This window comes from Somniosus microcephalus, chromosome 8, assembly GCF_052327205.1.
Source record: "Somniosus microcephalus isolate GS21.2 chromosome 8, FLI_Smic_1.0, whole genome shotgun sequence".
NCBI classification, from domain to species: Eukaryota; Metazoa; Chordata; class Chondrichthyes; order Squaliformes; family Somniosidae; genus Somniosus; species Somniosus microcephalus.
In genome coordinates, this window is record NC_140994.1 from 243,126,774 (window position 1) to 243,141,850 (window position 15,077).

The 15,077-nt window shown below is 51.2% G+C and overlaps 1 protein-coding gene across 3 annotated transcripts in view; it reads right to left on the minus strand.

The window, feature by feature from the left end:
* LOC147114223 (E3 ubiquitin-protein ligase TRIM7-like) overlaps positions 1 to 15,077 on the minus strand; it is a 65,999-nt gene that overhangs the window by 33,287 nt on the left and 17,635 nt on the right. For all 3 annotated transcript variants that reach the window (XM_085995892.1, XM_085995889.1, XM_085995893.1), the window contains exon 2: positions 1,056 to 1,151. In XM_085995892.1, the coding sequence (XP_085852018.1) occupies positions 1,056 to 1,151 (96 nt within the window). The remainder of the gene's footprint in view (positions 1 to 1,055; positions 1,152 to 15,077) is intronic.

Here is a 15,077-nt window from a genome sequence, read left to right on the forward strand (position 1 = left end):
ATGGGGAGAGAGCGGGAATATGGTACTGAGATAGAGGATCAGCCATAATCATATTGAATGGCAGAGCAGGCTCGAAGGACCGAATGGCCTGCTCCTGCTCCTATGTTTCTATGTAGGCTTTGCAGTTATGGAAGATTTCAGGATTGTTATTTAGCGCTTGCAAAGCCACGTGGGTGCAGTCGATGGCGCCCTGCACCATGGGGAAGCCCCTATCCTGGCAAAGCCACATGCGTCCTCGTCCTTCTTCTCTCTGCTCAGAGAGAGGACAATGTAGTCCCTTCTCCTGGTGTAGAGAGCCTCAGTGACCTACCGGATTCAGAGATGGACGGTGAGCAGTGAGATGTTATCTCTGTCTCCTGCTACAGACTGGAAGGATCCGCTGGCGAAGAAATTGAGGGCCACGGTGACCTTGACTGTCACTGGGAGAGCCGTGTTCACCCTGCTCTCAGGCTGCAGGAGATGGCAGAGTTCTGTGACGACCTCCTTGGTGAAGTGTAGCCTCCTAATACACTGCTCCTCACTTAAATGGACATAAGAGGAGTGCTCTGGGAAGACCCGAGGTGGGTAAGGCCTCCTGTTGAGAACTCTCATTGCCCTTCTCCTCCTCCCTCTGCGCACATCTTCTCCACTTTTTCACTTCCACCATTCCCTCTCCCAAAGATACTCGAGCGCGAGGCCGCCGTGACTGTGAGCAGAAGCCTTTAAATAACAATAGCAGCATTTTCCACTTGCAGCAACTTCAGAGTCACATATAGGCCAGACCAGGTAAGGACGACAGATTTCCTTCCCTAAAGGACATTAGTGAACCAGATGGGTTTTTTTAATTAATGGAATTTAAATTCCCCAGCTGCCGTGGTAGGATTTAAACTCACTTCTCTGGATCATTAGTCCAGGTCTTTGGATTACTAGCCCAGTGACATTACCACGACGCTACCATTCCCAGTTGGGACTGAGCCCCAACAGAACCAGCCTGGTTTGGAAGGCCTGTTTCTGATGTGCTCATTGACTCAGTGGGGAGAGAAACCCTTTCGAAATCCAGTTCCACTTTTCCCTACCTTTATTTCAGCTTCTGATCTCCCCAAGTCTCGCTCTTTGCTGGAACAATTCTGCTGGACTCGCCGAAGCTTCTCGATTTCTCTCTCCAATTCTTCCTGTAAAGTTCATTGGAAAGTGTTTAAATTAACAACCTGCATTTATATCGCAATTTTAACGTAGTAAAACATCCCAAGGTGCTTCACAGGAGCGAAATCTGACAAAAATTGACACTGAGCCAAAGGAGGAGACATTAGGACAGGTGAGAAAATGCTTGGTTAAAGAGGGAGGTTTAGAGGAACGTCTTAAAGGAGGAGAGGGAGAGGCGAAGAGGTTTGGGGAGGAAATTCCAGAGCTCAATGTAGTGTATGTAACTGTTCTACCTTTAAGAGAATTATTGTATGTAACCGTCCACCTTTAAGAGAACTATTTTAGGTGTGGCACTACTTTATCTTGGCTGCTGTATACTGTAATACTGACGGTGACCACACCGGTATATAAGTGCTGTGTCAGGATTTATTGGGCAGATTCGCCCTGACCTTCGAATAGTAAAGTCCTGTTAAAGTTACTCTTGTAGTCTGTGTATTAATTCACTATAATACTTACAGACTTTACAGTGGCGACGAGTTCGATCTTACCCTGCGGCAGCGATACATCCAAAGCAGTTACCGAGCGTCGAGAAGAGGCACCCGCCCTCGTCGTTCTGCTGAGAGAAAACTCGAGTCTGCAGAGCAAAGAAGAAGGAAGACTTCAGACACGAAGCCTTCCATCAGCAACAGGCACTAATTGTCCCTTCTGCCATGGTGGTGAGTGAGCCGATCAGCCAAGAGAAGCAAGTCGGCCACGTGGACTGTGAGTAAGGGGAAAAGTAAAAAAAAAATAAACGGAGGATAAGGGCAGTGAACTCGACCACGGTCGGGGGAAAGGAGCCGGACAGAAGTCGGGCCCAGAGGCACTGAGACTGGGGCAGCGTGGAGCACGGAAGCTGTGGTACAAGCGGGAACGCAGCCGGTGTGGGAGACCGGGCTACCAGGGGCTGGGAGACGCAACAGCGTCGTGAGGCAGCTCGACCGCAACCGGCGAAAAAGGCCGGGCAGCTACCGAAGCCGCGAGGCGCTGCGACCGGGATCGTAAGGCGCGGGAAGAAATAAAAATAAATAAACCGCGGAGAACGCAGCCGCAGCCGGGGGAGGAAAGGACCGGACTGCGAGAGGGCTGGGAGGCGCGATTAAAGCCGCTGAGGGAGAGCCGCGCGAGCGGGGGAGACAGAGCCCGAGAGAGAGCGAGCGAGAGCCGAGCGAGCGGGAGAGACAGAGCCCGAGAGAGAGACCGAGCGAGGTTCCGGCCAGCGGCTTACAGCAGCTGCCGTGAAGGACCAGGAGCTGGATCTGTCCGACGCCAACTGGTTGTCCCCAGCGCCGGTTGCCCTGCGAGAAAAGGGAACAAGGAACGCACTGAAGCCGACGCGCAGGCTGCGAACCCCGAAAGCCAGCGGTCGTCGCCCGTAGGAAAGCTTACCCCTCCCGCCAGGGGAAGAAACGCGGGAAGCCGCCAGTAGGCGGGGAAGAAGACAGGAGCGGGAAACCGCCATTTTGGAAGTGGGCGGAGAAGAAGACAAGCGCGGGAAACCGCCATTTTTGTTAAAAAAAAAGTTAACGAACAAATTCGTTGTTGTTTCACAGAAAGATAGTGAAGATGCCTAAGTATGGTAACATCAACAATTTCGATGCCGAGGTGGAAGATTGGGCCACGTACGTAGAACGTATGGAGATATATTGTGAGGCTAATAAAATAGAAGATGAGGATAAAGCTCTCACCTTATTAAACGCAATGGGGGCAAAGACATACGGGCTATTGAAGCATCTCCTATCACCAGCTAAACCGGCGGAGCAGACTTTCGCTAATATTGTTACTGTTCTGAAGAATCATTTGAACCCCACACCACTGATGTTGGCGGAACGATTCAAATTCTATGCGAGAACACAACGGAAAGAGGAAAGCAACGCGGAATACTTGGTCGAACTGCGTAGACTAGCGAAATACTGCCAGTTTGGGGAAAATCTGACAGAGGCATTGAGAGACAAGTTCGTGTGCGGGTTGTCGAAGGAAGGAACACAAAAGCGTCTGCTCGAAGAGAACGATCTTACACTTGATCGGGCTGTCCTTATTGCAGCATCGCACGAAGCCGCAGCAAAAGGCACTGCGAAAATGCAGCTGAAGGCAGCGGTACTCAGTGTGGATAAAATTACTTCAGGTACATCGAAATGTTATCGTTGTGGGAAGACAACACACGACCAGAACCAATGCTGGTTTAAAAACCAGGAATGTAGAAAATGTGGCAAGCTTGGTCACATAGCTAAGTATGCCGGTCGGGACAGAAGACCAACTACAACAAAAAAAAGTCACCGCAGGAAAAGTACAACAAGGTACACAAGGTGGCAGAGAAGAGTTCAGATGAACAGAATTCGGATTCAGACCCAAACGGCCAGGAACTGGGTAGTCTGAGAATTCACAATGTGAGTAAGGAAACTGACCTGCAAACTATCTGGGTCAGGCTAAAAATAGCCGGAGTCCGAGTGAAAATGGAATTGGACACAGGATCAGCCCTATCAGTCATAAATCGAAGGGATTACAACCGGCTATTCTCACATATACCCTTGAGAGATACCAAGATCGTATTGCAGACATACACGGGGCATAAGGTATACCCCATGGGAAAGATCAAAGTCAAGGTGAGAGACAGGGGCAAAGAACACCCAGGAATGGACTTATATGTACTACCTGAGGGAGGTCCACCACTTCTGGGACAGGAGTGGATCAGGGAAATAAACATGGAATGGCACTACCTAAAAGCAATAGCGAGTGAGAACTCGGTGAAGACAATCAGCTCAGACTCTGAAACGGATGACGAAAAGACCAGCCTAGGTGAGAAAGACAAGCCTAAAATGGACATGCTGACTAAGGTTGGGAAAACGAAGGAGTGCATAAATGCTTATGTTTCAGAAGAGAACAAAGTTTCCGAACAGAATTCCACTGAACAACAACAACATAATGTGACAGAGAATTCTGAGTCTGTCCAGGTTACAGACAGGCACAATTCTGAGGAACACCGGGCTCAAACTCAACTCCATTTCAAATTACAACCGCAATTAGAACAATTGAGTTGCCGTCTCGAGCAAGAGATGAAAGCAATGAAAAAGTTCTTTGACACAGAGTGGAAGAACCTGGAAAGACAACAGCCACAGCGGATGGAGAAAAGGAAGCAGGAGAACACAAACCGGCTGCGCAAGGAGACCAAATGAATCAAAGCTGATTCGGGTTCTGAAGGTGCGTGCTCTAATCTGGGGGAACAAGATATTCAGCAACTGAAGGCACTTGTTAGCGGATTGCAGGCAGAAAAGGCTGATTTGGTAGCCAGGAATTCCGAGCTCCTACTGAAGTTGGGTGCAGCATCACCGGACGATTCACGTGTGGGAATTCGAAGGGTGGAGGTTGCGGATGATGGCGAAGGAGAAACAGCAAAGGAGCCCCAGGGCAAGGTTATAAACAGCCCTGCAGCTACTGGAAAAAGGATGAGGTCAGAAGAGTTAACGGTCAGCCAACTCCTTCATATGCTGAGGGACAAGACTCTGAAATGGGAACAATTCGAACATGAGTTTAAATCTTCAAAGGAGAGGGGTTTGGAGCTCTCAAAAGTTGTTGAAATAGCTGAGGCTGCAACACAGACTGAGAAGATGGCAGCAGAGCAACCCTTGAATGCCAAAAGTACACTGACTCACGTCAATGTTGAACAACAGAATGTTGAAGCAGCTGCTACAGTAGAGGGATTGAATAATACAATCAATCAACCTCTGAATGAAGTTGAAGTATTGAAATCACGAATGAGGTCATTAGTAAAAGACTTGCAGGAAGCCCAGAAAAAGCTGGAGGAAGCTGAAAACATGAAGAAGTCTCTTCCAGTGAGATGTCGGGAGGGGGAACAAAAGCTGGCTAACGTCCAGCTGGGCATGGAGAAAATACAAGACCCTCTCGCAGGCCTAGCTCAGGACGACACCGATTATTACCATGTCCTGTTGAACGACACCGAATATAACGATGACCTGTTCTGCCCAGCTTGTGGGGAAATCTTCCGAAGTGCAAAAACCCGGAAGAATCACAAAAAGTCTAAGAAACATCGGGAGATGGTGGCGCTGCTAAGGCAACAGGAGAAAGAGGAGGAGGAACTGTGCATGCGACTGGCAGCGGAGCACAGAGAGTCTCCAAGAAGCAGGAAAGGAAAAGACGAACCAGAAGAAGAAGAAGATGACCCATCTGAACCATTAGCACCTATACTAGATCACGCACGTGGTTCCCCCCGAACGGAGTCAAATCAGTTGGAAGAAGGAAAACTTCCCAACGTACTCAAGTTTTTAGAAGTCAGCAATGCTGGTTCAGAAGTGACGGAAGTTCAAGCTGTTAAGGCCAGTGAAAGGCTATTGGATGAGTCACTCCAGCAAGGTGAACCGATTACACCACAGGGAACTGCTACACCACCGAGGCGTTGTCCGGACCGGGTCAAGAAGCACAGGAGGCGCCTCCACTGAGACTGAGTCTGTGAACTGTTTTCCACAGAGACTGAATCTGTGAACTGTTTCCGCAGAGACTGAATCTGTGAACTGTTTCCGCAGAGACTACATCTGTGAACTGTTTTTGCATAAAGTATATATATGTTATGATGTTATGTCTAATGGGGAATAAGTATGTTGTAAGCTAAAAAGGGAGGATTGTAGCGTATGTAACTGTTCTACCTTTAAGAGAATTATTGTATGTAACTGTCCACCTTTAAGAGAACTATTTTAGGTGTGGCACTACTTTATCTTGGCTGCTGTATACTGTAATACCGACGGTGACCACACCGGTATATAAGTGCTGTGTCAGGATTTATTGGGCAGATTCGCCCTGACCTTCGAATAGTAAAGTCCTGTTAAAGTTACTCTTGTAGTCTGTGTATTAATTCACTATAATACTTACAGACTTTACACTCAAGGCCTAGACTGATGAAGGTGGAGCTGCCAATGGTGGGGCAAAGGAAGTTGGGGATGTAGAAGAGGCCAGAATTGGAGGAACATAGAGTTTTCTGAGTTGGCTGGAGGAGATTACGGAGATGGGGGCGGGTGAGGCAATGGAGGGATTTGAACACAAGGATGAAAATTTTAAAATCAGGGTGTTGCCAGACCAGGAGCTAATGCAGGTCAGTGAGCACAGGGCTGATGGGAGAACGGGACTTGGTGCGAGCTAGGATACGGGCAGCAGAGTTTCAGATGAGCTTTTGTTTATGGAGGGTGCAAGGTAGGAGGCCGGTCAGAGAGCTTTGGAATAGTCAAGTCTGGAGGTAACAAAAACCTGAATGAGGGTGTCAGTAGCTGATGGGCTGAGGCAGGGCGGAGACGGGCGATATTACAGAGGTGGAAGTAGGAGGTCCTCGTGATGCTGAGGATCAGGGGTCGGAAGCTCAGCTCAGGGTCAAATCGGACACCGAGATTGCGATAAGTCTGGTTCTGGCTGAGACAGTGGCCAGGGAGGGGGATGGAATGGATGGCTAGAGAACAGAGTTTGTGGCCGGGACCGAAGACAATTGCTTCGATCTTGCCAATATTTAGTTGGAGGAATTTCCGCTCATCCAGTACTGGATGTCGGAGAAGCAGCGTGACAAATCAAAGATAGTGGAGGGGTCGATAAAGGTGGTGGTGAGGTAGAGCTGGGAGTCGTCAGTGTACATGTGGAACCTGACGTTGTGACTTTTAGATGATGTCGCCGAGGGGCAGCATGTAGATGAGAAATAGGAGGGGGTCAAGGATAGATCCATGGGGGACTCCAGAGGTAACGGTGCGGGAGCGGGAGGAGAAGCCATTGTAGGAGATTCTGTGGCTATGACTGGATAGGTAAGAGTGGAACCAGGTGAGGGCAGTCCCACCCAGCTGGACAACAGAGGACAGGCGTTGGAGGAGGATGGTGTGACACTGTGTCTGTGGTAAACCACTGTTAACCCTGTACATGTCTGTGTGGTAAACCACTGTTAACTCTGTACAAGTCCAGGCATGTCTCAGCCCCTGGCTCCACCCCTAAGCCCGGGTATAAAGGTGACTCACCACCCTTCCCCCGGGAGCTCTTAGGATGGATTCACTAGCAGAGGCATGCTCTAGTTCTTAGTCAATAAAAGCCAACTTCATATAAGTCCATCTCGTAGTCTTTGGTGTTGTTGATAGCGCATCAATTTTATTGACTAATTTTTGACATGGAGCAAATCTTGAAGCCGGAACGTTTAGACCTGGATCCTCAAGCAGCAGATGCAGCCAATAACTTTGAACACTGGCTGAGCTGTTTCGAAGCCTTCCTGGAGGCCTCCAGCACTACCGTCACTACAGATGACGCGAAACGGCTTGTCTTGAACTCATGGGTGAGCCACCGAGTCTACTCGATCATCCGAGACGCCACTACTTACGCGGCCGCCATCGCGACGCTAAAGGAACAATACGTGAGGCCTGTTAACGAGGTCTACGCCAGACACCTCCTGGCTACCCGAAAACAGCGGCCCGGGGAATCGGGCGCCGAATATTTACTGGCACTGAGAGTCCTCGGCCGGGACTGTAATTGCAAAGCGGTGACGGCCAAGGAATGCACGGAAGACCTGATCCGAGACGACTACGTAGCCGGCATCAGGTCCAACTATACTCGGCAGAGGCTGCTGGAACAGAGGGGGCTCGACCTGCAGAAGACGGTGGCCCTCGCTAACTCGTTAGACGTGGCCCTCCAGAACATGGACGCCTACCCCCCTGACCGGATGGCCACGTGGATGCCACGGGAGCAGCCATCTTGGGACCCAGTAAGGCCACAAGCCGCCAGCAGCCCAACTACAGCGGCAATGACCAGAGGCCAGAAATGCTACTTCTGCGGCCAGGCCAAGCACCCCAGACAGCAATGCCCAGCAAAGGACGCGACCTGCTCCAAATGCGGCAAGAAAGGCCACTACGCGAGAGTGTACAGGGCGAAATCGACCCCCAATTCTAGCAGCGCCGCGTGTGAACCATACAGGCCGCCATTTTGGACCCCACCAACCACGTGTGAGCCGTGCGGGCCGCCATTTTGGGCACCACCAGACGAGGGGGAGCCGCCATCTTGGACACCATTTCGGGACCAGGCCCTCGGCGCGGGCGAATACTACAGCGACCCACCGACCTCGACGATGGCCTCCATCACCCTGGACCAATCTAGGCCCCATCAACTAGCCAGGTCCATGATGAACGTAAAGGTAAATGGCCATGCCACAAATTGCCTTTTCGACTGCGGAAGCACGGAGAGCTTCATCCACCCCAACACGGTGTGACGCTACTCCCTATCGGTTATGCGCACACGCCACCAGGTCTTTATGGCCTCAAAGTCCCATACGGCGGACGTCGGCGGCTACTGTGTAGCGACTCTGACAGTGAACGGCGTGGAGTACAGAGAGTTTAAATTCCTCGTCCTGCCACAGCTCTACGCTCCCGTACTGCTAGGATTAGACTTCCAGTGCCATCTGGAGAGCGTCACGATGGCATATGGCGGGCCCCTGCCCCCACTTACAGTCTGCAGCCAGCAGAATTTAAACACGGCGCCGCGCAAAGTATGCAGCCTGTCCACCCTGAAGGTCAAACCCCCCCCCCGTTGTTCGCTAACCTCGCCAAAGACTGCAAGCCAATTGCTACTAAAAGCAGGCGGTACAGTGCCGGGGATAGGAGCTTTATTAAATCAGAAGTAGAAAGACTCCTGAGGGAAGGGATTATCGAGGGCAGCACCAGCCCATGGCGAGCCCAAGTGGTGGTAGTAAAGACCGGCGAAAAACAGCGCCTGGTTATTGATTACAGCCAGACGATCAATCGATACATGCAATTAGACGCATACCCACTTCCCCGCATATCTGACATGGTCAACCAGATAGCACAATACCGGGTATTCTCGACGATTGATCTGAAGTCGGCATACCACCAGCTCCCCATCAGGCCTGAGGACCGCCAGTACACGGCCTTCGAGGCTGACGGTCGCCTCTACCACTTCCTCCGAGTCCCCTTCGGCGTCACCAACGGGGTCTCGGTCTTCCAAAGGGAGATGGACCGGATGGTTGACCAGAACGCGCTGCAGGCCACCTTCCCCTATCTAGACAACGTCACCATCTGCAGCCATGACCGGCAGGACCACGACGCCAACCTAGAAAAATTCCTTCGTACGGCCCAATGGCTGAATCTGACATACAACAGAAAAAAATGTATGTTCCGCGCGCCTCGCTATTCTTGGCTGCGTGGTGGAAAACGGAGTCATCGGCCCCGACCCCGACCGAATGCGCCCCCCTCCTGGAACTACCCCCCCCCCCCACTGCCTAAAAGCCCTGAAGAGATGCCTAGGGTTCTTCTCTTACTACGCCCAGTGGGTGCCCAACTATGCGGACAAAGCCCGGCCCCTCATCAAGTCAACCTCCTTCCCCCTGACGGCAGAGGCCCGTGCGGCCTTCACCCTCATAAAAGAGGACATTGCGAAGGCCACAATGCACGCAGTGGATGAGTCCATCCCTTTCCAAGTGGAGAGCGATGCATCCGACTTCGCCCTAGCCGCAACCCTTAACCAGGCGGGGAGACCCGTGGCCTTCTTTTCACGGACCCTCCAGGGCCCCGAAATTCGACACTCCTCAGTCGAGAAGGAGGCCCAGGCGATAGTGGAGGCTGTACGGCACTGGAGGCATTACCTGGCCGGTAAACGTTTCACCCTGCTCACTGACCAACGGTCAGTAGCATTTATGTTTAACAACAGACAAAGGGGGAAAATCAAAAATGATAAGATATTGTGGTGGAGGATCGAGTTATCCACCTACAACTACGATATCTTATACTGGCCCGGGAAGCTTAATGAGCCCCCAGATGCCCTATCCCGTGGGACATGTGCCAACGCACAAGTCGATAGGCTACGGACCCTCCACAATGATCTCTGCCACCCGGGGGTCACCAGGTTCTTCCACTTTATTAAAGCTCGCAACCTGCCTTACTCCATCGAGGAGGTCAGGACCATGACCAGGAACTGCCAGGTCTGCGCCGAATGCAAACCGCATTTTTATAGGCCAGACAGGGCACACCTGATTAAAGCCACCCGCCCCTTCGAACGTCTCAGCGTCGATTTCAAGGGGCCCCTTCCCTCCTCTGACCGCAACACGTACTTCCTCAATATTATTGACGAGTACTCCCGTTTCCCCTTTGCCATCCCCTGCCTGGACATGACCAGCGCCACAGTCATCAGGTGCCTCCACGACCTGTTCGCCATATTTGGCTTCCCCAATTACATCCACAGCAACAGGGGCTCGTCGTTCATGAGCGACGAGCTGCGCCAGTACCTGCTCGAGAAGGGCATAGCCACGAGCAGGATTACCAGCTACAACCCCCGGGGTAACGGACAGGTAGAGAGGGAGAATGCAACGGTGTGGAAGACCGCCATGCTCGCCCTAAAATCCAAGGGCCTCCCAATCTCCCGCTGGCAAGATGTCCTCCCCGATGCGCTCCACTCCATACGATCACTGCTCTGTACTGCCACAAACGCCACCCCTCACGAGAAGATGTTCGTCTTCCCCAGGAAATCCACCTCGGGGACATCACTACCACCATGGCTGACGTCTCCGGGACCCGTCCTGCTCAGGAAACACGTGAGGAGCCATAAGACGGACCCCCTGGTCAAAAAGGTTCACCTCCTCCACGCCAACCCACAGTACGCCTACGTGGCATATCCTGACGGGCGGGAGGACACAGTCTCAATTCGAGACCTCGCACCCTCAGGTACCACCCGAAACACCATCGATCACCATCCACTACCTCCACCCACCACCACTACCCACGACGCACCACCGGGGTGTCTACCACGAACTGACGACATGCCGGTGCCATCCCTACCCCGAGAGGACGACACGCCAGTGCTCCGTCCCACGCGAGAAGCGGCCGCGGGCAAAGAACCGCCGCAACCGGCACCACAAAGATCATTACGGCAGATAAGACCCCCGGAGAGACTTTTGTATACGAACTTTTGAAACACTTCACCCCGCCGGACTCTTTTTAAATGAGGGGTGAATGTGGTAAACCACTGTTAACCCTGTACATGTCTGTGTGGTAAACCACTGTTAACTCTGTACAAGTCTAGGCATGTCTCAGCCCCTGGCTCCACCCCTAAGCCCGGGTATAAAGGTGACTCACAACCCTTCCCCCGGGAGCTCTTAGGATGGATTCACTAGCAGAGGCATGCTCTAGTTCTTAGTCAATAAAAGCCTACTTCATATAAGTCCATCTCGTAGTCTTTGGTGTTGTTGATAGCGCATCAGTGTCAAAGGCTGCAGACAGGTCGAGAAGGATGAGGAGAGATAGTGCATCAGGGTCATCGTCACACAGGATGTCATTTGGGAATTTTTAGTTGGGCTGTTTAAATACTGTGGCAGAGGCAGAAACCTGATTGGAGAGGTTCAAACATGGAGTTGCTGGAAAGAGAGGCACAGATTTGGGAGGCAACAACACATACAAATACTTTGGAGAGGAAAGGGAGGTTATGATGGGGCGGTAGTTTGCAAGGACCAAGGGGTCAAGGTGAGTTTTTTTGAGGAGTGGGGCGATGATGACAGATTTGAAAGGGAGCGGAAGAGTACCTGAGGAGAGAGAGCCATTTACACTATCAGTGAGCATGGGGGCCAGGAAGGGAGGTTGGGTGGTCTGTAGTTTAGTGGGAAGAGGTTCCAGCAAGCAGAAGGTGGGTCTCATGGACAAGATGAGCATGGAAAGGGCATGAGGGGAGATAGGAGAGAAATTATGGAGAGATGTGAGTTCAGGGCTAGAGCAAGGGCAAACTTGGGGATGGTTTGGTTTGTTGCACTTGGAGAAAGGAGGGAAGCGGCAGAGGGAGCTGAACGATGGCCTCAATCTTGCTGAGAAAGAAGTCCCTGAGCTTCTGGCACTTGTTGTTGGAGGTGAGGGAGGTGGGGCAGAGGAGAGGGGTTTCAGGAGACTGTTGGTGGTGGAGACAAGAAGCGGGGAAGGTGCCTCCTTCCGGTGTAACGGCGGCGGGTTGGGTCTGGGCCGAGTAACCCGCTCAGGAGAGGCAGGCCGGTAATTATAATATTTAAATGAGGCTCCGTGCCTCAGATTTTGGCAGCGATTGGATTTAACGGCTGCGGGCCGTCTATCCCGGGGCTCGGGAATCCCCACAGCTGAAGGGAGGTGGGAGCTGCCAGATCCAGCAGGCAAGTGTTTTTCCAGCACTGCGTGTGGGCCTGGAGGAGCAGGAGAGCTTCCCCCGAACCCTCAAACAAACCTGCCCTTGACCTTCTAGGTGGAAGAGGTTGCGGGTTTGGGAGGTGCTGCCGAAGAAGCCTTGGCGAGTTGCTGCAGTGCATCTTGTAGATGGTACACACTGCAGCCACGGTACGCCGGTGGTGGAGGGAGTGAATGTTTAAGGTGGTTGATGGGGTGCCAAACAAGAAGGCTGCTTTGTCCTGGATGGTGTCGAGCTTCGTGAGTGTTGTTGGAGCTGCGCTCATCCAGGCAAGTGGAGAGTATTCCATCACATTCCTTACTTTTGCCTTGTAGATGGTGGAAAGTCTTTTGGGAGTCAGGAGGTGAGACACTCGCCACAGAATACCTAGCCTCTGACCTGCTCTTGTTGCCACAGTATTTATGTGACTGGTCCAGTTAAGTTTCTGGTCAATGTTGTGCCCAGGATGTTGATGGTGGGGGATTCGGCGATGGTAATGCTATTGAATGTCAAGGGGCGGTGGTTAGACTCTCGCTTGTTGGAGATAGTCATTGCCTGGCTCTTGTGTGGCACGAATGTTACCTGCCACTTATCAGCCAAAGCCTGAACGTCGTCCAGGTCTTGTTGCATGCGGGCATGGACTGCTTCATTATCTGAGGAGTTGTGAATGGCACTGAACACTGTGCAGTCATCAGTGAACATCCCCATTTCTGACCTTATGTTGGAGGGAAGGTCATAGATGAAGCAGCTGAAGATGGTTGGGCCTTGGACACTGCCCTGAAGAACTCCTGCAGCGATATCCTGGGCCTGTGATGATTGACCTTCAATCACCACAACCATCTTCTTTTGTGCTAGGTATGACTCCAGCCAGTGGACAGTTTTCCCCCTGATTCCCATTGACTTCAGTTTTACTAGGGCTCCTTCATGCCACACTTGGTCAAATGCTGCCTTGATGTCAAGGGCAGTCACTCTCACCTCACCTCTGGAATTCAGCACCTTTGTCCATGTTTGGACCAAAGCTGTAATGAGGTCAGGAGCTGAGTGGTCTTGGCAGAACCCAAACTGGGCATCAGTGAGCAGGTTATTGGTGAGTAAGGGCCGCTTGATAGCACTGTCGAAGACACCATCCATCACTTTGCTGATGATTGAGAGTAGACTGATGGGGCGGTTATTGGCCGGATTGGATTACATTGACAAGTCCTGCCAGTCCCACAATACTGCTCTCTGGATTTGGGATAATTTTGAAATGATATAATAAACAAAAATGTGTTGATGACTTGGCCCAAGTTGGGAACGTTTACTCTGTGTTTTATGGGTTGATGATAATATTGTATTGGACAGTAAAATTCCTCCAGGGCTCAGGAATGAGATGAAATGGTAATTAATAGGATGAGTGAAATGGTGTGAGAGGCAGTGATTGAAGGGTTGTGATGGAAGCAGAGAAAGTGCCTCACCAAATGGGGTCGAGGGGCATTGCCCCAGGTGGTTGAAAGATGTGTGAGGGCACCCACGAGTACATTATAGTGAAAGTCAGGAAAGTGCAGGTGAGAATCGTTAATTGATAGCTTTCTCTTGGAGATGTTTGTGTCGCCATCTATACTGAACAATGAGAAAAGGGTATTAGATAGCCTGGCCGCTACCAGAGACATTGGGACCACATGGGGCAGATAAGCAAAGACCTCCAGACAACCCCCGATCTTCTGATCAGATAATCTGGAGAGAGGGAAAACCCAACAACAACAACTTGCATTTATAAAGCGCCTTTAACGCAGTAAAACATCCCAACGTCCAAAAAGGAGACGTCTACCCTTGGGAATGTTGCATGGTGGGAGATGGTTAACAACACAGCTCAGCACCCAGGGGCTAGAATAATATCAGTGAGTTTTGTCACAGCCCAGATAATTGTCCTCATCATTCTAATTGATTCAGTGTGTTGGTTCAAATGGTTAATTAAGAGACTGTCACAGAAAACCCAGAGCTTGGAATTATCTGCTTTGATTAAAGGATGAGGGGAGTTGGAACATCCTGAACCCTCCCTACCTGAGGTTTAACGAAGAGTGCAGGAGGGCATGCCGGGAACAGCACCAGGCATACCGAAAAATGAGGTGTCAACCTGGTGAGGCTACAACACAGGACTACTTGCATGCCAAACAACGGAAGCAACATGCGATAGACAGAGCTAAGCGATCTCACAACCATCGGATCAAATCAAAGCTCTGCATTCCTGCCACATCCAGTCGTGAGTGGTGGTGGACAATTAAACAGCTAACAGGAGGAGGAAGCTCCAAAAATATCCCCATCCTCAATGATGGTGGAGCCCAGCACGTGAGTGCAAAAGACAAGGCTGAAGCATTTGCAACTATCTTCAGCCAGAAGTGCCGAGTGGATGATCCATCTCGGCCTCCTCCTGAGGTCCCCAGCATCACAGATGCCAGTCTTCAGCCCATTCAATTCACTCCACGTGATGTCAAGAAACGGCTGAAGACACTGGATGCTGCAAAGGCTATGGGCCCTGACAACATTCTGGCAATAGTACTGAAGACTTGTGCTCCAGAACTAGCTGCGCCTCTAGCCAAGCTGTTCCAGTACAGCTACAACACTGGTATCTACCCGGCAATGTGGAAAATTGCCCAAGTATGTCCTGTCTATAAAAAGCAGGACAAATCCGACCCGGCCAATTACCGTCCCATCAGTCTACTCTCAATCATCAGCAAAGTGATGGAAGGTGTCATCGACAGTGCTATCAAGCGGCACTTACTCAG